General features: G+C 54.7%; 5 protein-coding genes across 5 annotated transcripts; 2 read left to right on the top strand and 3 right to left on the bottom strand.

The window, feature by feature from the left end:
* Positions 1–44: 44 nt before the first annotated feature.
* Positions 45–1,221, top strand: BZA05DRAFT_425957 (autophagy protein Apg5-domain-containing protein; the record flags this gene model as incomplete). Its single annotated transcript, XM_051485981.1, has 6 exons — positions 45–152; positions 215–351; positions 441–633; positions 689–776; positions 831–968; positions 1,028–1,221. 6 exons carry the CDS (start codon positions 45–47, stop codon positions 1,219–1,221), a joined length of 858 nt encoding a protein of 285 aa, XP_051338634.1.
* Positions 1,222–1,294: 73 nt separating this feature from the next.
* On the bottom strand, positions 1,295–2,898 carry BZA05DRAFT_474579 (WD40-repeat-containing domain protein). The gene is made up of 4 exons (XM_051488133.1): positions 2,590–2,898; positions 1,996–2,531; positions 1,829–1,935; positions 1,295–1,749 (listed from the first exon to the last, which is right to left on the bottom strand). Exons 1-4 carry the CDS (start codon positions 2,790–2,792, stop codon positions 1,357–1,359), a joined length of 1,239 nt encoding a protein of 412 aa, XP_051338633.1. The 5' UTR covers positions 2,793–2,898; the 3' UTR covers positions 1,295–1,356.
* BZA05DRAFT_65512 (uncharacterized protein) lies at positions 2,854–3,861 on the top strand. The gene is made up of 3 exons (XM_051488530.1): positions 2,854–3,307; positions 3,369–3,474; positions 3,566–3,861. The coding sequence occupies exons 1-3, from the start codon at positions 2,945–2,947 to the stop codon at positions 3,739–3,741; spliced, it is 645 nt and encodes a 214-aa protein (XP_051338632.1). The 5' UTR covers positions 2,854–2,944; the 3' UTR covers positions 3,742–3,861.
* A 687-nt stretch (positions 3,862–4,548) lies between these two features.
* BZA05DRAFT_338701 (uncharacterized protein) lies at positions 4,549–6,786 on the bottom strand (the record flags this gene model as incomplete). Its single annotated transcript, XM_051480900.1, has 6 exons — positions 4,549–5,667; positions 5,690–5,967; positions 6,037–6,091; positions 6,194–6,382; positions 6,516–6,549; positions 6,671–6,786. The coding sequence occupies 6 exons, from the start codon at positions 6,784–6,786 to the stop codon at positions 4,549–4,551; spliced, it is 1,791 nt and encodes a 596-aa protein (XP_051338631.1).
* A 7,552-nt stretch (positions 6,787–14,338) lies between these two features.
* On the bottom strand, positions 14,339–15,861 carry BZA05DRAFT_65119 (uncharacterized protein). Its single transcript, XM_051488529.1, has 2 exons — positions 15,168–15,861; positions 14,339–15,096 (listed from the first exon to the last, which is right to left on the bottom strand). Exons 1-2 carry the CDS (start codon positions 15,686–15,688, stop codon positions 14,463–14,465), a joined length of 1,155 nt encoding a protein of 384 aa, XP_051338630.1. The 5' UTR covers positions 15,689–15,861; the 3' UTR covers positions 14,339–14,462.
* Between the last annotated feature and the right edge of the window lie 7,690 nt (positions 15,862–23,551).

Raw genomic sequence — 23,551 nt, 5'->3', positions numbered from 1 at the left:
CGAGCGAGCTCCCATCCGCCCTCAACACCCCGAGACTCGCACTCATGGATACCGATTCCCTTCGGCGAGATGTCTGGAATGGTTCCATCCCGTGCAAAATAAATCTCGACCTCTCGGAGGATCCCGCTTACGAGGCTGTCAGTCCGTACTTCGTGAGTTCCGTCCGTTCCCACGAAGTACCGGGAACGTGTGCTGAACCTGTGCCCGAAAATAGGTGTCGATACCCCGTATATCGTACATCCCACTCTGGATCGACCAGATATACCAGTTCTTCGAACCGAACTTCGCAGAGTCGCATGAGTGCAGGCCTCAGAATGCATGGTTCGAGTTTGAGGGAGTGCCGCTCAAATGGTTGGGACCACGCCAACGCCCCACCTCGATACCTGGATGCGGTCGGGTCCATTCTGTGCACCATAGCTGACGCGGTGTTGGGGTTATAGGCACTGGCCCGTCGGTGTTCTCTACGACCTCTTCACCGGCCGAGATCCGTCCATCATTCGGGACAGCGACAACGCGGAATACCAGTTACCGTGGACTCTGACGCTGCACTTCCAGAACTGGCCAACTAAACACCTGATGCGGTTGGATACTGAAGATGCAGCTGAAGATGCGTGGAAGAATACCCTCAAACAAGTGAGCTTACCCACACACACACGGGATATTGCTATCTAATACGCGCCGGAATCAGTCCGCCTGCGTAAGGAACGGTAGTGCGAAGACGGTGATGAGCATGTCGAAAGCAGAATCCACAAAGTTGTGGGAAGGACTTTTGGACCGTACGTCACTCGCTCCTACCCCTCGATGTTGGTACAGAGCTGACAGGGAAAAAGACGACTTCGATAGGTTCTGGAGTGTGAATGAAAAGCTCATGACAGATCCAACGGTAATGCGCGGCATCCCAATAAGAGTCTACGTCCCCTCGACACCTCGAGTAGTTCAGCTACCCGTGGCACCGTTCTTAGAGTCTAGTGAGTTCATATGATCCGACATTCCACAATTGGGAAGTGGGCTGATGCGGACATCCCAGAAGAACCACAGACGATCGGTACAGCACTGAATAGTCTGATCCCCGAGCTGTTCAGATCGAAGCGGTCGGCACTGGTGGCACGACCGGTGGTTCACGGGGTAGTGGTTGCTATGAATACGCCGGTGGCAGAGCTTCTCCAAGTAGCGGTGTATCCAGATGGTTTTTTACATATAACACTTGCGATGATGTCATAATGGTTTAGTGGTTCGATGATGGCCGGGTGATATAGGCCGGATGGAGATGTGCGCATAACAGCGCTCAGAATACACACGCTTTAAACATATCCATGCCGACAGGTACGTTTTCTGAAACCTGTCTCATTCGTTCATTCAGGTGAAGGTCATTGGAGCGCGAACTAAAGATTGGTAGATGGCATCCAAGACAGCCTTGTCCTTCCCTCCCGCTGCGCTTGATCCATCGTCCCCACCATCGTCTTCGCCACCACCACCGTCCTGATCTAGAGGCGGAGCTAGCATGCCAATCTCGCCACCGGTAGAGCCGTAATACAGCTCAGCGGGATGGTGCGGCCGTTGCACGAGCGCACTGACTTTGTGCTGTGTTACCTCCTGCCGGAGGACAACGTTTCCTTCGGTAAAGTGGAATCCTAGGATCTCGCCGACAGAGGGGACAAACACCAGCTGGGGGTCCGAGTGACGTAAGCATGTCAGTACGGGATCGCAGTTAGACAGTTGTCGGTTGCGGATAACCGGTGAGAAGTCTGTCTGTTTGTAACACCGGATTAAGGGATCAGCCAGTCTTGGGACGCGAGAAGGGACGGGGGACGGGGGACGGGGGACGTACAGGGACGTTTGAGCCCGTGGAAAGGTCCCACACTCGTAACTTGTCGTCGTGACCGAGGCTCACAAGCGAAGTGCCATCCTCACTCCACGTCAATCCATTCACTACACCTACACCCACCCGTTAGCCAAAGCCCGTCCTCCCACGTCCCATGCAACCAAACCACGAACCATCATGTGCGCGATTCCTCCTATCGACATTCCCCCTCCCCGCCCCCTCGCAATCCAAACTAACCAAGCATGCCCTTGCCATCCTAACATCCCACAGTCTAACCTGTCCATCCACGCCCCCAGAAGCCAGCAAGTTCTCATCCCTCGTACTCCACGCCACAGCATAACACGCCGCGCCGACATGACCGATCAACTCCTGCGCCGCGGCGCCACTGCCCAGATCCAGCAGGCGCACTGCCGCCGCCGCCGCCGCAACCGCAATCAGCGTGTGCCGCGCCCGCGGCGCCATCGCGATTGCGTGCACCGCTCGCGAGATCCGGAACGTGTGCGCTACCGAGAGCTCCCGCGTGTCCCATGCCCGCACCGTGCCGTCGAAACTCCCGGAAATGAACAGGTCTGCGTCTGAAGGGTAGAAGCAGATGGATGAGGCGGTGAATTTGTGGCCGCCTTCTGCTGCGGCGGCGGTCTGCGGCGGGGCGCCGCCGGCGGAAAGGTCGTGCAGCGAGACGGCTCCTGTGGCGCCAGCGGCGAGGAGGCTGGAGGTTTTTATGTCAGTATATAATCCAACCAACCAGTAATTAAAGGGGAACGTACTACCGCCCCGTCTGGCGGTCGATATCGAGTGCCGTGGCTCCCTTTTTATGCACTCCGCCGACTCCGCTGACTCCGCCGGTATCAACGACATCAGTCCTTAGGCCCAGTGAATGCCACCGCTCGCTGTTCCGCCACAGCTCCAGTCCGTAGTGCGCCCCCGGCGTCCCAAGTTCTCGCGCGAGACGAAGGTGCGAGGTCTGCATTGCGCCGTGGTGTGTCTGTAGTTACCGTAGCTCGGTGCGAGGTGATGACGTCGCACGGGTACACACGTAATTTTAGTGCTCGTCGCGTCCTCTCACCCCTCTGAGTCCCCCACTACACACGCGTCCACCCACAGGCATCCACAACCACAACCATGCCTAAAGCCGCCACCACCAAAGGCGCCACCACCCGCACCGCTCGCACCTCCAAACCCACCAGCACCACCACCTCCACGACCTCCGCCCGCCGCCAAGCAACAGTCTACGATGTCGTCGCCTCACGCGTAAACTACGCGGGGTTCATCAAGCCTCGTCGGCGCGCTCCCACACACACCACCAGAAACAACACGCACGCACACCCCCACTCACACTCGCACTCGCACTCGCACTCGCGCGAGCAAGAGTACCGCAGCGCCGTCGCGCGGCCCGCAGACGAGGTGCTCTCGCGCCGGCTGCGGGCGCCGGCGGACCTTTCGCAGCTACAAGACGATGGGGCGGAGGGGGGGGCGCCTGACGACGTGCGTATGCTGCGGGGGGTGAGAGGGGTGTGGGGGAGGTGTGGGCTGATAAGAAGCGCAGGAATTACTCCTAGCGGTACACCAGTACGCCGCGGACTTTTACGATGCACACGGGATGGCGGAGGTTAGCTGTCGGAGCTTGGATGAGACGGCGTTGATCGCTATTGGTACCCCCCCTCGACGATGCTGCTACCGCGCGATGATACGGCGCGATGATACGGCGCGATGATACGGTGTGGACTGATCACCAGGGTGTAGGACTACTCCTCGAGAACACTATCGACGACCTCCTGGGCGCCGGCGGACACCGCGTGCTGGTCGATAAGCGCGCGTTGGAGGAGTATCACGATGACGATGACGATGATGATGATGATCACGAGGAAGAAGAGGAGGAGGAGGAAGACGAAGAGGAGGAGGAGGAAGAGACGACTTGATAAACTACTGCTACCAGTCCAGGTCACGACGTTTCGCGTTCCTTCGTCACGTGACCACGCGTGGAAGTGGAATGTCTAGAGTAAACCGTCTAGAGTTGGTGGTGCTGTTGGTGGTGGTGGTGGTGGTGGGACCAGCCTCTTTCCCTCCTGCCTCCTCCCACCTCCCTCCTCCTCCTCCGATCTATCCATACCTTCTCTAGCCAAATCAAGCCAAAGAACCAGAACCAAAAATCAAAATACATGAGTTATACAAGGTATCCCAAAAGACGAAGAAAATCGAAGAGAAGGAAGGAAGGAGAAAGCAGGAAAAGGAAAAGGAACAAGAGAAAGAAAAAAAATGCTATTCTGTACAATATACCTAAACAAGTAAGGCAGGGCCATAAATTTGCCATAAATTCGGAAGCAAAACGTATTCACAGATATACACCCCTCCTTCTCCTCCTTCTCCTACGAGATCCCCCCAAACCCCCCAAACCCCCCAAACCCCCCCTCCCCTCAGGTACCTAGAGTGCGGTATTCTCCTCTCCCGTTCGTTCCGTTCATCCCGTTCATCCCGTCCCATCCCATCCCATCCCATCTCGTATCCTCCAGCCACCCACCACCACCACCACCAAAAAAAAACCTCCTCGCCCGGAAAGCGCGCAATTTCTTTTCTTTTTCCCGTAAAAAGCCGCGCCAGCCTACCTGCGGAGGCAGATACCCTCCGTGGTGCTGTGGTACACAAACCGGTGTTTGCTTTCTGCCCATGACGAAATCAACATCCCCCCCCCTCAAATCCAATCTGACAAAACGCCAAGACGTCTAACTTCAAGCGTTCAAAAAAAAAATATAAAAAAAATGCGTGGACGCCACATGCAACAATATCCAAAAAAATGAAAAAATAATGAAAATTGTCTGAAATAGATAGTGACGTGAAAATCGATATTTTTTTACTCGGGAGGGCGGTATTCGGAGTGCTGCTGCTGTTATTGCTGTTGCTGCTGCTGCTGCTGTTGCTGCTGCTCGGACGGCTGGCCCGGGCCGGTCGGAGGATGTGGTAATGGGTGCACTGGTGTGGTCGTGGCAAGGTTCGAGGGGGCGGGGAGCGAATTCAGCGACGTGGAGGAGTAGGAGCGCGCGTGCGAGTGATGCTCTATGGTCGGGAGGGGGTAGCGGCGTTTGTCCGTATCGGGGTGACTGCGGCTGTGAGGGTTGTCGTTGGTGGTGGGCCCGTTGGTCAAAGTATCCCGACGGGGAAGGGGAGGGCAGGGGGAGGGCTCGTTTGCTGCGGGTGTTCTCGTCGAGACCGGAGGTTAGCGGTGTGATCGGGGTGATTGAGGGTGCGGTCGAGCTCCCGCTGCTGCTTATCGACCCGGAGATGGACGACATGGGTGAAAACGTGTCTTCTCGCCGTCGTATCCCCGGACTCGGTAAAACCACGCCGCTGCTGTTGCGTGGTGGCGGTGTCGGTGCCGATGTCGGCTGGTGCCGGAGGTACGATGACTGCTGCTGAATGTGCGGATTTTGCACCGCCGTGTGCATTCGCGGGAAAAAGGGGCTGTCCGTGTCCGTGGTGGACGCCGTGAGCGCCTCCTGCTGCTGATGCTGCGTGGTCCTTGCCAGCGATTCTCGGTAGCCCGCGAAATCGATGGATTTGGTGGCTGGTGAGATTGCCGTGCTAGTGGTTGCCATGGAGGAATAATTTCGAGGTTGTTTGGGTGAAGTCGATTTCTTGCGCGAAGATGCTGACGAAGGAGAGTATGCACTGGGCGGTCCCGAGGACATCATCCCCATCGCCGAAGAGGAAGAGTGGATGGCACTTCCCATACTGACCGGACTTCCCACAACCGTGCCAACATCTGAATTCCCGCCCTGACTGCTGCCCGTGCCTGGGGCACTTTCCAGCTTTGGCCGTTTCATGGTCGTTTCGGATTGTTCTTCGATCCTCTCATTAACCATTAAGCATAACCAAATAGACAACAGCCGCGTGGGTAGATTGCTCACCTGGTGTTTCCTTGCCATCTCTGGCCAACCTGGACTTGAAATCCGCCAAGTATCGGGCATAGTCTCGGTAGTTTTCCGTCTTCTTGTATTCCTCAAACTCGGCGTTGAATTTGTCCTTCGCCGCCGTCGCCTTGTACTCATACAACTCCCGCTTCTCCGGTTCCAGCACTTTCCACCGGTCTCCCACCAGCTTGGCTATCTGCGTGAAGCTGAGATTGCGCCCCTTTAGTTCGTCACGGACGCCTTGATGCTGTCAGTCAGTAAGTTTCGACGGGAGGGGGAGGGGAGGAGACACGGGGATCCAAAACTGACTGTTAGCAAACATGACGTACGCCGAAGGTGGTTTCTCCGGAGCATTCTCATCAGTCTGTAGGGGGAGCAAACAAAAAGAAGAGCAAGTCAGCATTGTGGACCACAGCATAGGGAGGAAGAGGCGGCGCCGACAGAACCACGCATCACAAGATCGAACCTTTGGATGTCTCCGGTATTTCCGCTTTCCAGTGTTTGGAGCCTGTTGTGGTCTCCCCGGCTCGGCCTTGGCCGGTTTGAAAGGCGGCTTCTCCTCCTGGTCAAAGTCCTCGGCCGGACCGAATTGTGCAGGAGTTAATGCTTGCGTCGGAGGTATACCACGTGCACTGGCAATCTCTCTCTGCAAAATCTACACGACCATAGAAAAGTCCCATTAGTACCAATGTTTTCCTCGTCTTTTTGTTGCTGCAGAGGACGGTAAAGTCCCTCACAGCAACATGGAAGCACTAAAGAGTTGAATGAAGGAGAGGGCATCTTCATACTCTTCGATGGCCCAGCTTAAAGTCCAAGGCAGCTCTAAAAAATGGATCCGTCAGTATGAGAACTACCAGACCAAACAAACGGAGGAGGAGTAGAAGCAGGAGGAACAAGAGGCAGCGGACGAGATTAAAGGATTGCCGGATTGGGAGAAACTCACAGGTCCTGTTCGGTAATGTCGAGAACGGTGTCCCATTTATGGAAGCCCTCATCTTTAAGCCTCCCCAGGTACTGAAGGAGTCCCAGCCTGTCCAACACGTCTCTCAACTCCGTCATATACACAGTCCCTTACAGCTTCTCGGGCGCTCCTCACGCAAGCTATTGTTGTTTCCCTACTTGTTTCCCTTTCCCCTTGTCGACTTGGGATTTATTGTTTGCCGTTGTTTCCAGGAGGGAGATCCTAGGTTGCGACTTTGCGGACCAGCCAGGGGAGAGAAGGCCTAATAAATCGCAAGGAATGAAGCTCGAGCTGCTGCGAGTCCAAAGTGTTGAATTCGGAGTGAGATTGAGGATGATGGCGCAGATGAAGAAGTATGGGACGAAGAAGATGAAGACGATGAAGATGAATAAGGAGGCGAGGAAGGAGACCAAGAATGAGACGAAGAAGGAGATACTGTTGATGACGATGAGGCAAAAGCTTTTGTCATAACAGAGAAGTCGGACTGAGGGACTATCATGCGGTGTATGTGCGGTGTGTGTTCTGTTCTTACCGTTCTCGAAGAGGGCCTCTCTTTGCACGCAGTGGGTATGGTATTCCCAAGGATGTATGTACCGATGGGGTTCCTGACTGACCGTCCAAAAAAAAAGGCCAACGCCGGCGAATTATTGGTCTTCTCCCGGGATAGCAGAAGCTGAGACGGTCCGGCGTCCGGGAACTTCTCCGGCGGATAAAACTGCACACCGGCAGTCTTGACGATGGTGCGTTGCTTCTTCTTCCTTTCCGTGATCTGGCTGGATATCCGAACCTTTGCGGTGGTGAGGCCTTGCAGGTGTTTTGGCGGGTGTGTTGTTTTCTTTGCTTTTCTTTCCTTTTCCCCTCCTCCTCCTCCTTCGAAACAGGTAGGTGACTGTTCGTTCCTCTTCTCTCTCTCTCTCCCTCTCTCTCTCTCTCTCTCTCCCTGTGTCTCTGTCTCTGTGTCTCTTCTCGCTATGCAAAGACAGCAAGCAGACAAGAAGCAGAAGCAACAGTAGTAGTGGCTGATGGGGGGGACACGGCCTGATAGCAAACCACGGTTCAGTAGGGGGATAGGCAGAGACAGAACAGACAGCGCCGAAAACAACCAGACTACAAGAGTAAGCCACACGCAGCAGCAGTTGCAGCAGCAGAAGAAAAGAACTGGTGCAGCGGGCAGTAGTAACGGCAGCAACAGTGGCAGTAGCAGCAGTAGCAGCAGCAGCAGCGGAGCAGAGGCGGCAGCAGCGGGCAGCTTTCAAAAGGGCAGCCTTTGGCTAATAACGAGTTTCCTTTTTCTGGAATAGTGTTTATGGGGCCCAAGTCAGCACCTGCGGGGGGTTGGGCAAGTGTGGATACAGTTGCGTGATACGATGATTTGTACCTTACAAGGTCGCGTTTTGCCCACGGAAGTTACCCATACGCAGGTATTTGCACTGACGCAGGTCCTGCGGATCGAGGTTTAGAGCAGAATCTTCGGAATTGAAGGCTATCAACGCTGCAGCGATCGACGATTTGTACTGTTTTGGGGGGGAGGGGGGCAGCTTCCGCAGCAGAAACCGATGGAAATTCGGGATTATCGTTACCGGTTTTAAACTTGTGAGACTGGCACAGCGACTTCTGGAGGAGGCAGACGGATGTCGATCACTCAGCAACGAGCACGGGGAAGATTGTGGGAGGGGAGGGGGGGGGGGTGTTGGGGTTTGCGTGCCGGGTTGGATTGCGAAGGGGGAAAGGGAGGCACAAGATTTATTGTGATCGCCCTGGGGGTGTGGTGTTTACTGGATTGCTAGTTGTCGGTACGGCACCGGCAGTTCAGGGTACGTAGTAGGGTTGGGACTTGGTTAATGCGTGTAAGGTGGGAGGGGGGGTAGGGGAGCGGCGGGAGGGGAGGAGGTGGTGGGGGAGGAGGAGGAGGTGGTGGAGGGGGTGGTGATGGTGGTAGTTGTGGTATTGTGGTATTGTGGTAGTGGTGGAGGAGGAGGGACGAGTGAGGATGATGGTAGCAGTGGCGTCGATGGACAGATGGGTAGGGTGGTATGCGGGTGTGTGGTTTGTGTTCTGTGTTCTGTGGTTTGTGGACAGTCCGCTCGTGGGTCGCGGACGTTATGCGTGGTAAACGGTACGGTTGAACGGGGAGAGATCATATCGAAGAGAGCGAACGAAACCCAGGAAGACCGTTTGACGGACGCCTCGAAAGCGAAATGACGTTCCCCCGGCTAGTCTGCCGGTCCTTGCCACAGTAGTGTGTGCCATAGATACCAGGGAGATACCTAAGTAGAGTAGATAGAGTAGATATGTCCTCACCCTGCTTGTGTCTACGTATTTTGATACATAAACCACCGCCAATCGCCCCAGTGCTCGGAGAAGAGAGAGGGCATTGAGGCAGCAGAGAAGTGGAGTGGAGCGGAGCGAATTGGAGGGAGGGTGATTGAGGAGGGAGGGAGGGAGGGTGACTGAGGGAGGGAGGGTGACTGAGGGAGGGAGGGTGACTGAGGAGGGAGGGAGGGAGGGTGCATCTGGTCTGCCACTTTCCCTTCTGCCTGTGGTGCAAGTGCTGGTGCTGGTGTTGGTGCTGGTGCTTTGCTGGTGGTGGTGGTGGTGGTGGTAGTGGTGGTGTAGTGGTGGTGGTGCCGCCGGACGTCCGACGTGTGAAGCCGGCGTCATTGCGGCGCTCCTCCCTCTCTCGTGTTCTCCCCTCCCCTCCCGTCCCTCACTCCCTCCTTCCCTCCTTCCGTCTCTCCTTCTTCACAATGCTCACACCCACCCCCCCTCCTCCCGTTTGGCCGATGCGTGTGTGTTCGCTCTCTCCGTCTCTCTCTCAGCCTTTTCAGGCACACGGCGGAGTCCAAACCGAGACCAAACCGAGACTTTGGACTTGGCCGGCCGCTCAGCCCCATCAGCTGCTGGCCTGATTCGGCCGAGCCGAAAGGGACAGCAGACTTTTTTCGTGCTCTCCTTCTTCTCCCTCTCTCTCTCCCTCCCTCCCCCCCTCCCCCTCTGTGGACGCACTCGGGGGATGGAAGAAGTCGTTCCTCCCTTAAAAAAGAGGCAGGGAGAAGCCCCATTATCCTGTTTATGCAGCATGACGCAATGACCGGGGCGACGCTTGTCGTTGCTGGTTCCACAGTGGAGTGACTAGTATAGTCTCGGAAGGCCAAGCACCAACACAGGGCTCCATTCTGATTCCTTCTGCGTAGCCCTTGCCTTTCTTCTCCGAGCACTTTGCAGTTCTGAGCATTAATCCTGGCCGATGGAGCCGAAGAAGGACAGGGAACGGGCTGAGGCCCTGGAGAGAGAGAGAAGAGAGAGAGAGAAGACCCAAGAGGGAGGGGGAGGGGGCTGTTTAGCTGGGTAACGGGAGGTGGGCGCGCTGGCCTCGGCGTCGTTGGCCCAACGAACTTTCTTTGCCGGCCAACCACCACCACCACCACCACCACCACCACCACCACCACGAAGAAGGCTGTGGCTTTTTTGGATAGCAATCCTGTTCATCTAAAGTACGGTATGTAGAGTATACATGGTATGTATTCCCTGTGGTTATCTTGATAGGTGCAGGTTTCGAGGAGGAAGCCGGCTACCCCCCCTCCAACAACAACAGCGGTTACCGGTTGACGCTGGGACATGGAGAGCACTTCAGGTTCTACGAGCCGGATGGGTATATTCCTCCCGACTGCCCTATTCGACATCGGGAGAGTGGTTGTGGTGGTTGTGGTAGTGGTTCTGGTGGTGGTGGTTTTGGTGGTGGTAGTGGTTGTTGGTGGTGGTGGTGGATGTTCCTCATCCAAAAAGGCCCGGGTAACGGAGCGCGCGAGGAACAGGCGGATGGACTAGAGTGGAGTGTGGAAAAGGGACCGTACAGGGACGACGCTCGGTGACGCACTCTGTCACCGTGCTGAGACTGCCACGGCCAACTGCGCGCATAGCACGTGAACGGATGGATTGGGGTGCGACGGGGGACGACGGAGGGAGGGATGGGGTGACGGAGGGGCGGCGCGAACGAACGCTGAGCAACTTACTAAGAGAGTGGCTGCAACATGGCTGTTAGGTAAGTCACACTGGGGCATCTCGGGGTCGTGCCAAAGCAGCATAGCTCGGCGTAGTGCGGATGCAGAACGGCTTGGGCGTGGTCACTGGTACATAGCCAAGTGGTCGGTCAGGCATATGTATCGATTCCGGGGGGTGGTGATCGCCGGTTTCACTGGATGCGACGGGAGCTGTCTTGTCTCGCGAAAAGGAATAAAAGGAAAAAAGGAAAAGAATCCCGAACGTGCTGAGTAAGGAAAGAAGCAGAGTCATGTGATTTGGCGTTGAACCGCAACCAGTGATGATGCTCCAACTTACTGCCGTATGCACTTCATCCGGCACTCACGGCATCGCATATCGCATATGCACACGACCGAGCTGGGGGGCATGGCCGGCGGGGGGCGGGGGGAGGGCGGAGGGGTTAAGGCCGCCCAACGGAAAGCGGTGAGGTACAAAAGCCCGCTACGGTCCTTGTCGTCCCTCTCTCTCGCTCCCTCGCCCTCCACGTTTTACCTTTCGACACCACCCGTCCCATGTCGCCCGAGTGAGCAGCGGCCCACATACCGTACATACCGTACCTACCGTACATGCATATCGCATTCGAGATTCTGAATGCCTCGTCTCGCCCGTCCGGAGACATATCTATTGGGGGGTGCACGCATGTACCGTAATGGACGGCGACATCGGAAGCACACCAGTACTCTACATACGAGCTGGGTAGTGGGGGCGGGGGGTGGGGGGTGACTCCGAGTGCGCCGACCGGGAATCCAAATGGAAATGCTTGGGCTCGACTCGATCGCGCTTCGAACGAAGCCGGAGTCGGAGCAGCGGTCATCGACGATTCCACCGTGCGTGCACACACGTGATGTCGTGACCTGGCCAGCCAGCCTCAAACTCGAAGTGCCGACTCCGGCGGCACGGTGAACCAGCAAGCACCGCCGGGGCTGCGCATCGCACCCGGGAATGGGAATGCTACGGCCCACGGGGTGCATCTCCGCGGGCCAGAAGGGTTGTCGGAGGTCCACACACACACACACACACACACCGCTGAGAAGCTCGGTCGATAGAGAAGGTACATATCGTATCTTCCGCGAGTGCATGCATGCGTGCGTTTCGCGTGGTGCAGTGTGGTGCAGTGCAGTGCAGTGCGGTTGCGTATGTAAGTACATGCTTAGGTAGGTGGTGAGAGACCCTCGACGGGTACGGGCAACCGATGGGGCTGATCCAATTGACTAAAAAGCAGCAAGAACCTCAAAGTACCTCTGCGGTGATGATAATGTCTGATGTGTTGAACGAGAGACCGGCCGACTAGACGAACATACATACAAGCAGCAACAGAGAACATTTCAACGTTGAGGCGACCGCACCGCATCGGGTCTGCCCGCCATCACACCTGTCCCACAGTAGATAGGTGGGTGCATTCATTACATAGAGTAATCAATCAATCCGGGAAAGATGCCGCACTGGATTGTGGATGGCATGGAGATGGTGGGGTGGTGGATGGGATATTCGCATGCATAATTGTTTTTTGCCCATCTGTTTGCGATGTGGTGTGCATTTTCATTTATTTTCGTTTTCGTTCGACTTTCGCCTGTCTGGGCGGCATCTTCGGTGAGGATTAAGGACTCAGGACGGACAGTTGCCCTTTGAAGCCGGCTGTGTCTGTGTGGGTGGATGGATTCCCGGTGAGTGGATGCCTAGCCTAACTGGCAACTGGCAACTGCTACATAGAGCGGCTATTGTTATCGTTGCATGCAGCAGCAGTACCGCGGCACGTTGAAGCTTCAAGCATCATCCAAAGGTCTTCGAAGTAAGTCCGATGAGCAACGGCCGATGAAGTAATGCACCAGTCCGCGATCGGCCCCAGCTGTTGCGGCCGATAAGATAAGATGAACTAGGTATGGTACCTAGTGCCCAAACGTTCGAGCTATATGCAATTCGTGTTTTGTTCTGCTTTCCGATTATTTCCCCTCATCTGTAATTCGACACCGCAGAGGTACTTTGAGGTTGCTCAGTCTGGAGATCACAGGCTGCTTTTCTTTCTTGTTGCTTCTTGGTCAATTGAATCAGTCTCATAAGTTGCCCGCACACGTCGAGGGTCTCTCGCTGGATGACTAACGAAAAACACACAGCAGCAGCAGCAGCAGCAGCTGCTGCTGCTGGCAACCCTACATATCTCAGCCCGAGAAAAGCGCCCCTAGACTCGGTGGCTCGATGTCGATGGCGATGTCGATGTCGATACAGTAGAGTGCCGCCATCATCCCGTCCCCCCCAGCCAGCCGTCCAGCCAGCCAGCCATGCGGCTGTGATTGTGGTTCGTCGCCCACAAGTAGAAACATCCAGGTAGTACCACGCAGCCAGCGAGCAGCAAGACCATCGTCGGAGAAGGTCAGCCCTACGATACACCGTCCGTCCGCGCCGGCTAGGTACCACCACATCAATCATCAGCATCATCATCTTGTTCAACGCACACGCAGACACACGCACGCACGTCCAGGCACACACACGACACACGGAGACCTCCACCTCCACCTGCGTACAAACCTCCAAACCCCCAACCCCCCACCCGAACCCCAACCCCACCAACCCAACCCAACCCAACCCAACCCCACCACGGTAACCACCAGAGCTCGCGCGCACCCGCCGCCCACCCATCTCCCTCCCGCACTCGCACTTCGTCCCCCCGTCGATCCCAGTAACGGACAGACAGACAACGTGCCAACAACTTCACTTCTCTTCCGGCTCATCCATCCATCCATCCACCAGTCAATCAATCAGCCATGTCCGCACAGAACGGAGGCGGCCGTAGTGGCGGTGACGCAGACATGGGGCAGGTGTGTTCAGCTTCCCCCCTCCCCCTCCATACACCCCGCACCGATAGACCTAGCGAAACGAAACGAAATCCCAATCCCGATTCCAGAGTAAGCATATAAACTGACACGATCGCACCAGGCCTACCTCGACATCACCGCGTAAGTACTAAGTCCAGTTCAGTCCAGTTGGGTCCGGTTCGTTTCTTTTCGATCTGGCTTTTTTTTACCCGCAACCAAACCCACCCCAACCAATCCCCAACTTTTACCCCCATAAAACAAAAAAAGAAACAAAAAGTAACCCGTATGTAAAAAAAAATTATGGTTAGTTGACGACAAGCTGGCGATGTTTTTGGCCATTGCGGCAACAAACCACCAGAGCCGAACAGCAGGTTACCCTCATCGAGAATCAGCTGCGCGCCCTCGAAAGCAAGATTGGTGAATTCCTTGATGAGCACGAACACGATGCCGATGTCGATGTCGATGCGCCAGATCCCAACGCCCGAACTACCGATATGCAGGCGCGCGCGGCCAGGGAACAGGCCCCTGCTGATGGCAGCAACAGCAACAGCAGCAGCAACAGCAGCAACAACAACGGCAGCAACAACGGCACCGACGATGTCTCCTCGAACAAGGACGCCATCGGAGCTTAAGCATGTGGCGGTGGTGCTGGTTGTAGTGGCGGTGATGCGGTAGAGGTTTCAGTTGGTGGTGGTGGTGGGTGGCAGTGGGGGGTTGTTGGTTGTTGGTTGTTGGCGAGTGTGGGACGGGAGCGCGCAAATGTGTACATTACACCACAAACTCATTCACTCACTCAGCTCTGCCCAGGCAGAATGGTGTTCTATCAATGCGATACCACATGAAACCAACCGCACACTTCTCCCCCACCCCCCAAATTGTGTCGGGGCTCTCGGCTCCCTCCCTTGCTTACTGCCATGTGGTATCTATACAAAAAGCTGGGCCAGCTCAAATTCATTGTTCTCATTCTTCACCATCACACCCTTCTCCGTGACAATTGCATCGATCAGGTCCTTCGGTGTCACGTCGAAACTCGGGTTGTAAACACCGATCCTACCCGCCATGCCGGGTGCAATCGTCGCCACCGACTGCACGTCAACACTCAGACCACCCTCGGGCTTGGTCGTCACCACGGGGCCAGTGACCATGAGCACCTCGTGCGCCGGCCGCTGCTCAATGCAGATATCATTACCGCTGGCCGTGCCCATATCGATGCTCGTCGTCGGCGCCGCAACCACAAACTTGACCCCATGATACTTGGCAACAATGGCGAGCTGGAACGTCCCGATCTTGTTCGCCGTGTCACCGTTCGCCGCCACGCGGTCCGCACCGACAATGATCGCCGCGAGCTGGTACCGGCCCAACAACGACGCCGCCATGCTGTCCGTGATGAGCGTAGCCATCCCCTGCGGGAGGTCCGTCGCGAGCTCGTAGGCTGTGAGCCGCGATCCCTGGTTGTACGGCCGCGTTTCGGTGCAGTAGGCATGCTGCAACGACTCCATGGCATGTAGAGATCGGATGATGCCGAGGGCGGTTCCGTAGCCAGCGGTAGCCAGGGAGCTTTTTCACCACCGCCGCCCCGCGTCAGCACCGACCAGCATCAATCATGTACCATCTTAAGTGGAGCTCACCCGGTATTACAATGCGTCAACACCGACACGGGCTTCATGTGCAGGTCGCCGTGGTTAACATTGTCCAAGATCCACTTCGCGCCGTGATCGCCAATGTTCCTGTTATCCTCGACGTCGTCCTGCAGCATCTTCTCCGCGGCCACAATATAGCGCTCCTTCACCTGCTCGGGGCCCTCGCCCGCCTCCGCCGCGTCCCTGGCAACCTTGCTGAGTTTCCGCGCCGCATCCGAAAGGTTCACGGCCGTCGGCCGCGACCCCACGAGGTACTCGAGCCGCTCGCAGATGGTGTCCGCCATCTTCGCGCCGCTGGCGTACTCAATCTTGCTGCAGGATAGCTCCACGGCCAGCGCGAGCGCGGCGACGATGGCGATCGCGGGCGCCCCCCGGACTACCATTCGCTCAATCGCCGAGAAGGCATCACGGCAGTCGCTGATGGTGACGTACTCGCTGACGTGCGGCAGCCGCAGCTGGTCGAGGATCGTGAGGGAGCCGCGGCGGTAGCGGATGGCTTCGAGGGACATCGTTGCGGTCGTTGGCGTCGTCGTCGTCGTGGAGGTCGTGGGAGAAGTGGTAGACTGCAGTGCGGAGGTGTGGCGATGGATGGCCGCGGAAAAACTGTGGATGGAGGGGCTGTGGCGTGCTGCCAAGAGCGGGATGAAAACGGACCCTGCAGATCACATTCAATCGGGCTGTGGAGTGATGGACCATGAGTAGAGCGGGTGATAACATGTGAGAGAGCTTGGCCTTGCGCTGGATTCCAAGCCCCGCTTGAACAATGCGAATCTACATACTCGAACCAAATACCACTCAATCCACCCAACTCCTCGCATAGGTACATTGTGGAGAGGAGGCGTGAGGAGAAGGAGAATGAGGGCGCCGAGGTTGAGGAGCCGGGGCCACTCCCACTTTCCCTCCCTTTCTTTTCATAGCTTTATTTCCTTCACATGTATCTTCGAGAAAAGCCAGGGCGGAGAAGCAGGGGAAGCCACATCGGGCCGCTCGATGAAAGTCGAGCTGGACAGTGACGTGGAAAGGGGAGGATGTATGACCGGGGCGGATAATTCGATGATCTAGATAAGTCGCATGCAATCAATCAGTAAACAAAAAACAGTTTCGGAGCAAGAGAAAGTCCCCATCAATGTAACATGTCTTCTTTGAAGTCTCGGCCTCCTGAGGAGAGCCCAGCACCATCAACGAAAACGCCTTCATCAAAAAGGAGGAAGAATCAAAAATTACGACGCCGAAAGGCCCGAAGCCCTTTCGCAGAGACACTCGCCCCTCGCTGTGCCATGAAGGTGTTGCCGCTGGAGCTTCGTTGCTTCTTGAGCCAGCAAAGCCGCATGCAGTGAGATGAAGAAGAAAAGGAAACCGTGAGCGGAGAAGGGGGTGGTTTTATAGGCGCTTTCTGCTGGAGGCTTGGTTACACTACGTGTCACTCGGCCAAAATGGAGGAGGCATTAGCGGGCAGTGCTTTGGGCAGTGAAGCACTGGAGACGTGATGACCCTCAGACAACCTTGTTTAATAATATAGAAGACCGATTGTATTTGTCTAGAGAGAGAAACGACAATGAAAGAAAAGAGCCACCTGTGCTCTTCAGGTGATGAACCTCAAGTACCCCGCGAGTTGAATGGCGAGATGAGTATATGAATGCGCAGATGATGACGGACAATGACAAAACAAACAACCGGCCAACAAAGTAAAAAAGACCCCCTCGAGCATTTCGCCCACCACATCTGGTCTAGCCAGGTCGGCGAAATTTCGCCGCTCGTGCATCTCCCATGCCCGCTCCCAGCTCAGACAGGACCCGCTCTCAAACCGAATGACAACAAACCTCTCCGCCCTCGGTCACACTCCAAACCGAGCTGGTCTCAACGAGCCCCAGTCCGTTCACAACTCCTTGGCCATCGGTCTCACCCAGGTCCGCAGCTCCGGGTTGAAACGACGCGCCAAGGCGTCGTTTCCGCTGGGTCCCACACACAGCAGCTGTGCAAGCTGGCAGCCGACAACCCCGCGGCTCGCAAGTCGGCCGGCCAGCTTCGATTCCTTTCTCGTCTGCTCTCAAGCTCCAAGTTCCAAGCCCTAGGCCCCTACGTAGGTAATCGGCGAAATTGACTCCCCTAGAACACCTATAAAACCCCCTTCCCCGCCCCTCCGTCCTCCTCTTTTCTTTTCTTCTTCATACTTACCTTGATGCGACTTTACTGGCTCAACAATCAGCAAAGCTCTAGGGATAAGGTTCTCATTGCACATCGAGAATCACAAGTCCCTGCGAATGATCTTCGGATCTTTCGGCAACACAATTTTTGATTTCTTCCTTCTTTTTGATGAAGGCGTTTTCCGTCGGTTACTTGGGCGCTCAGTGAGACCGAGGTGGCGAAGGATGATGGTATTATACAGAGGAAGGATCGGTGGTGTGGTGTATTGGCTGTATGAGGTATGAGGTATGTAGTGTCGATGGGCGGTGCGGAAGTATGATCGTACGGACGGTGTGGAGCGTTACATCTGTTTGTAAGCGGTTTCCAGGCTAGTGGTGGGGAGGGGGGACTCTCTTGTTTACCTTCTATCTGTACCAAGACCAAGATCATCACCATCATCACCATCATCAATCAATCGTTCGCCCGCCTAAACAACAACTCATCCCTCCAATCGTCCCGATCCACAAATAGGCCGCTCAATGGAAGGTAGAGAGAGAGGGAAACAAGAAATTGAATTGACTGACTACTTGGTTCAGAAAGAAAAAGAGCGGACAACATAGACGGTTTATATACAGCGAACAAGAGATACAGAGCTATCTAGAAAGACACCTGTCTTCCAAATCCCGAGCTTTCTCTTCCCTCATTGTGTATGACCGTTGCGTATGCCATTGCGAATGTCCATTGCGAATAGCCATTGCGTGTCATGCTTTTTCCACATTACGCGCCCTGGCTTTTGAGTTGGCCAGGCTGTGGCGACGTAACTTTCTTCATGTAGATACTCGGGTGTAAGGGTTAGTGGTGCCTCACCTTGCGCTTATAATTCGTAATGGTGGTGAGGCACGGCTTATTGGCTGTTCCTGGTACATTCTACGAGTGAACCCAAGACAAAGCAGTGTAGAGAAATATTCAAGGTCCCCAACTTCATGGCTTGCATCCGTCCATGTCAGCTGTCGTACCAGGGCACCCGATGCGATTTCGTAGACATAGCCTGTCACTCGGCTCGGAATTGCAAGGCCGAAATCTTGGTTGGCAGAAATGGGTGTAGATAGATACATCTTATCCAACAGGTGTCAATACTACCCCCTACGCAATGTTGCGATGCAGAACTGCAACCAGTTTCCCAGTGAATAGGGAGCAAGTAGTTGGTCCACCACCTCGGATCCAACACCACGGGATACTGCATCACACGATGAGACGAAGTATACATACAGGTTACAGGTCCAATCAAAAACTGTTTCTGTTACCATTTATACCCCCTAAGTGTGTACCTACATAAGTGGGTCTGACGAACCACTGCCTCCTCCAGCTGTCTTTTACCATGATTATATACCCTCCCGGCTCGTGAACGTGGCGATTCCCGACACCTAATGCCCTCAAAACGGAGAGAGTCAGTCACGACTCACGGCCGCGAGGATTCGGAGTCATCAGTCCTGCGGGTCAATTCACCTGAGGGGAGAACAAGGGCCACGGTAGGCACGGTGAACCATCTGCTGAGGTGGATGAGTGCACATGCTGATGTTGGAGATTGGGAGGAAGGAGAAGAGAGTTGGAGTGAGAAAGCGTGCGTGGGGGCGGTTGGACCCACAAAGCAACCGAACCGCACGTGGCTCAAGTTCTAAGCCCTAACTACGCGCTAGCTACTTCCCGTCGGCGAAATCGACCCCTCCAAAATCACCTATAAAACCCCCCGTCCCCGGCCACCCTTCCTCCTCTTTCTTTTCCTCTTCATACTTACCTTGATGCGACTTTGCTGGCTCAAAGATCAGCAAAGCTCTAGAGACACCCTCTCATTGCACAGCGAGGGTCGAGTGTCTCTGCGAAATGTCTTCGGATGTTTCGGCGTCGCAATTTTTGATATCTTCCTCCACTTTGGTGGAGGCGTTTTCGTTGAAGGTGCTGGGCTCTCTCCTCGGGAGGCCGAGACGTCGAAGAAGACACGTTACGTCTATGGGGACTCCCTCTTGCTCCGAAGGCAGGTCATGGCAATATCCGCCCCCTACACACTCCATTTCCACACCACTGTCCAACCCAGCTTTCGTCGAGCGGGCCATGTGGCTTCCCTTGCCCGTCGCCCCGGCTGGTCCCAGCGATATAATTTGTCGGTGGGAGGAAGCGGATGTGGTTAGTACTTAGTGAACATCAACGTTAGCGGGGCCAGCGAGACGCCTGCCCTCTCCGTCGTCTACTTCTTCTTCTTCTTTCTCTCTCATAGTCTACAGAATAGACGATGAACATCTATATCATCTCTCCCCTTGTGTGTTCTCGCTGTCGACCCGCTTCCCGGTCTAGAGAGGCATTGGCAAGTAGACGGTGTTTTAGTAATGATGGTTTTGCGAGGGCTCTTTGCCAACTCCAGGCCGACAGGAGTCCTCTTCAACTTTCTCCTCTCGCCGACAGCTCTTCCATCGCTCGAGACAGTGGGTTTACATGGTGGGTGGTGGTGGGTTTGAGCGGTGGTTGGTTTTCAGACTTTTTTGTTCAAAACTATGGCATTTTAGACCACAGTGCCAAAAACTATAGCATTATAGACGTTTGCCGTATTTCTTTTCACAGTGCCTGCGCTGTCTTGGGTTTACTCACAGTGTGTACAACCCATACACCACGCCGCAGATCCCATCATCATCCTTCGCCACCTCGGCCTCACTGAGCACCCAAGTAACCGACGGATAACCAGAAGAAATCAAAAATTGCGACGCCGAAACATCCGAAGATATTTCGCAGAGACACTCGACTCTCGCTGTGCAATGAGGGGGTGTCTCTGGAGCTTTGCTGCTAGTTGAACCAGCGAAGTCGCATCAAGGTAAGTATGAAGAAGAAAAGGAAATGGTGGGTGGGGGAAAGGGGGTTTTATAGGTGTTTTCTGCTGGCTAGCTTGGCTACACTGCGTGTCACTCGGTTAAAACCCCTAGCTAGCTACTTCCTATCGGCGAAATCGACCCCCTAGAACACCTATAAAACCCCGTCTCCTTTCCCCACTCCTCCTTCTTTTCTTCTTCATACTTACCTTGATGTGACTTTGCTGGCTCAACATGCAGTAATGCTCCAGGGATAAGGTTCTCATTGCACTGCGAGAATCGAGTCCCTGCGAATGATCTTAGGGTCTTTCGGCATCGCAATTTTTGTTTGCTTCTGGTTTTCCGTCGGTTACTTGGGCGCTAGTTGAGGCCGAGGTGGCGAAGGATGATGGTATGAAGGAGTGTGGCGTGGTGTATGGGTTGTACATACTGTGAGTAAACCCAAGACATCGCAGTGGGGAGGAATATTCAAGCTCCCCAGCTTCATGGCTTGCACCCGTCTCTGTCAGCTGTCATATCCGGGCAGCCGATGTGATTTTATAGCCATCATACTGTATGCAACTCACAGTAAGGACCCACTCGAGTGTAGAACCCCCTGCTAGCATCGTCACCTTGAACAACCGTCTTGCCATTCCCGAAGTTCCGCAGGCTGCTAATGAGTTTCCAAACCTCCCTACGCCGGAGAGACCTCATTCAACATTCAGGCAGACCAGGTAGAGACAGGGAGGCTGAGCGAAAGCAGGAAAGACAACCGTGACGACAGCTGATCATGAAATATCATCATCGTCTGCAATCCGTATGACGAGTGATGGAATATAAGTGAACGGCGTCTTATAGATATTCTTACTTTCTGTCTCTCTTTCTATCTACGGATGGGCTGGGCGTAGAGCAATAGGGAACCCACATCGAGCTCGCGGCCAGCGGTCGCCGGTCGGAGACAGTGGGGTGGAACCGGAGTGTATACAGCCATGATCTGATAAGGTCGAATGCTACGATGATGAAACAAAAAAAAAGCAGCTTGTAGATAGAATGTATCCGACAGTTTTCAATACTGCCCCCTGAGCAATGAGACAGAATGGCAACCGGCTTCCTAGTGAATAAGGGAGCAAGTCGTTTGGTCACGTCGGGTCCAACACCGCGCTCACTCAGCGCTCAATACTATGGGATATCACACGAAGTAAAGGTCGCAATCAAAACCTGCTTCTGTTTTCTATTTATACTCCCCAAGTACCGAAGTGTATTGGTAAGTAGGTCTGACGAACCACTGCCTCTTCCAACTGTCTTACCAAGATGATAAAGTAGAGTAGTGAGGTGCCCTGTCGAGTGGGCACAAAGGGAACACGAGGAATAGCTAGAGGAGATGACAGCGCGAGACGCTGTCAGCCTGGAAAGGGATGGGGATATGGTGGTGGAGGGGGGGCCTCAGCTTCTGTTCGACTCAATGCCGCCCCCTTATGGCCTCTCCGGACGAGACAGGATGGTCGGAGAGGAAGGGGAATTTGTCCGAGCTTTTGTTTTTTCCTTTGTATTCCGGGTGCCTAGGCGAAGGAGCCATCACGGGCTGCTGCGGACTGTTCGAGGTCGGGTTGGAAAATGGATAAGGAAACGGCGTGTGTACATCATAATCTTTGCCATGACTAGATAAGGTCGCACGCACTTAATGATGAAACAGAAAAAAAGCATGAAAGACAGCAATATTGCCGTGACCCGTAGGCTGTCTTGGGGGCAAGAGGGAGTCCCCACCGATGTAACATGTTTTCTTTGACGTCTCGGCCTCCTAAGGAGAGAGGGCCCAGCACCATCAACGAAAACACCTTCATCTCATCAAAGCAGAGGAAGAAATCAAAAATTGCGACGCCGAAAGGCCCGAAGACCTTTTGCGGAGACACGCTACCCTCGCTGTGCAATGAGGGGGTGTCTCTGGAGCTTTGCTGCTGTTTGAGCCAGAAAAGTCGCATCAAGGTAAGTATGAAGAAGAAAAGGAAATGATGGGCGGGGGAAGGGGAGTTTTAAAGGTGTTTTCTGCTGACTAGCTTGGCTACACTGCGTGTCACTCGGTCAAAACCCTAGCTAGCTACTTCCCGTCGGCCAAAATCGACCCCACTGGAACAACTATAATACCCCGTCCCCGCGCCTTCTTCCTCCTCTTTTCTTTTCTTCTTCATACTTACTTTGATGCGACTTCGCTGGCTCAACCATCAGCAAAGCTCCAGAGATAAGGTTCTCATTGCACTGCGAGAATCGAGTCCCTGCGAATGATCTTAGGGTCTTTCGGCATCGCAATTTTTGTTTGCTTCTGGTTTTTCGTCGGTTACTTGGGTGCTCAGTGAGGCCAAGGTGGCGAAGGATGATGGTATGAAGGAGTGTGGCGTGGTGTATGGGTTGTACATACTGTGAGTAAACCCAAGACATCGCAGTGGGGAGGAATATTCATGGTCCCCAACTTCATAGCTTGCATTCATCCTTGTTAGCTGTCGTGTGATTTATCGGGGCAGCGATGAGATTTTGTAGCCATCATATGTACCATAGCTCACGGCAAAGACCCACTCAGGGGGTCGAACGCCGCTGGCATCGTCACCAATAACAGTCTTGCGATTCCGGAAGTCCTACAGGGCTACTCAGTTTCCAGATCTCTCTCCGCCAGAGAGACTTCATTTACCCTTCAGGCAGAGCAGAGGCTGAACGGTAGAAAGACGACCGTGACGACGTACAGCCTATCAGAGAGAGGACATCAATTTATTGTCGCATGCGGCCTTTACTAGATTATGTCGACCACCAACTTCCCGACCTTTCCTGCCAGCTCCGCGGGGTAGAGAGAAAGCTCTATCGCCTCGGCTCGATGCTGCGCCGCTGCCTACCAAACAAAACACCCCACCACGCTCATTGTCTGCCTACCGAACAAACAACCCCCCCCCCCATCACGCACGCTATCCGCCTACTCCGCTACCTGCCATGACCACGCTCATTATCCGCACCAACCATAGACACAGTAGGTACAGCCGATCATGAAATATCATCCTAGCCTGCGATTCGTATGTCGAGTGACGGAACGTGCAACGCTCAGAGTACCATAAAATCCAATGATCTACCCTACCAAGGTCGAATGCAATGATGCTTAAACAAATAAAAAGAGTAGATAGAATTCAACTTCATGTTACGGGAAAGACAGCTCCGAAAAACACCCCCGAGAAACTTTACCACCCCACCCTGTGGCTGATTTGGAAATCCCGAGGACTGAACTGAACCGGTGGTCGGTGGTCTCCTTCCGCACATCACTCGGACTCCTCACAGGCCTTACGCCGTGCGTTCGTGAAATGGACATACCTGTTCGGTTGGTCGAGCAAAGTCCCTTAATCTTCCAACATTTTGCCCCCCTCCCCTCCCCCCTGTGCG

The sequence above is a fragment of the Tricharina praecox genome, assembly GCF_024521635.1.
Source record: "Tricharina praecox strain CBS 144465 chromosome Unknown BZA05scaffold_15, whole genome shotgun sequence".
NCBI lineage: Eukaryota > Fungi > Ascomycota > Pezizomycetes > Pezizales > Pyronemataceae > Tricharina > Tricharina praecox.
This window is presented reverse-complemented; position numbering and strand designations above follow the sequence as displayed.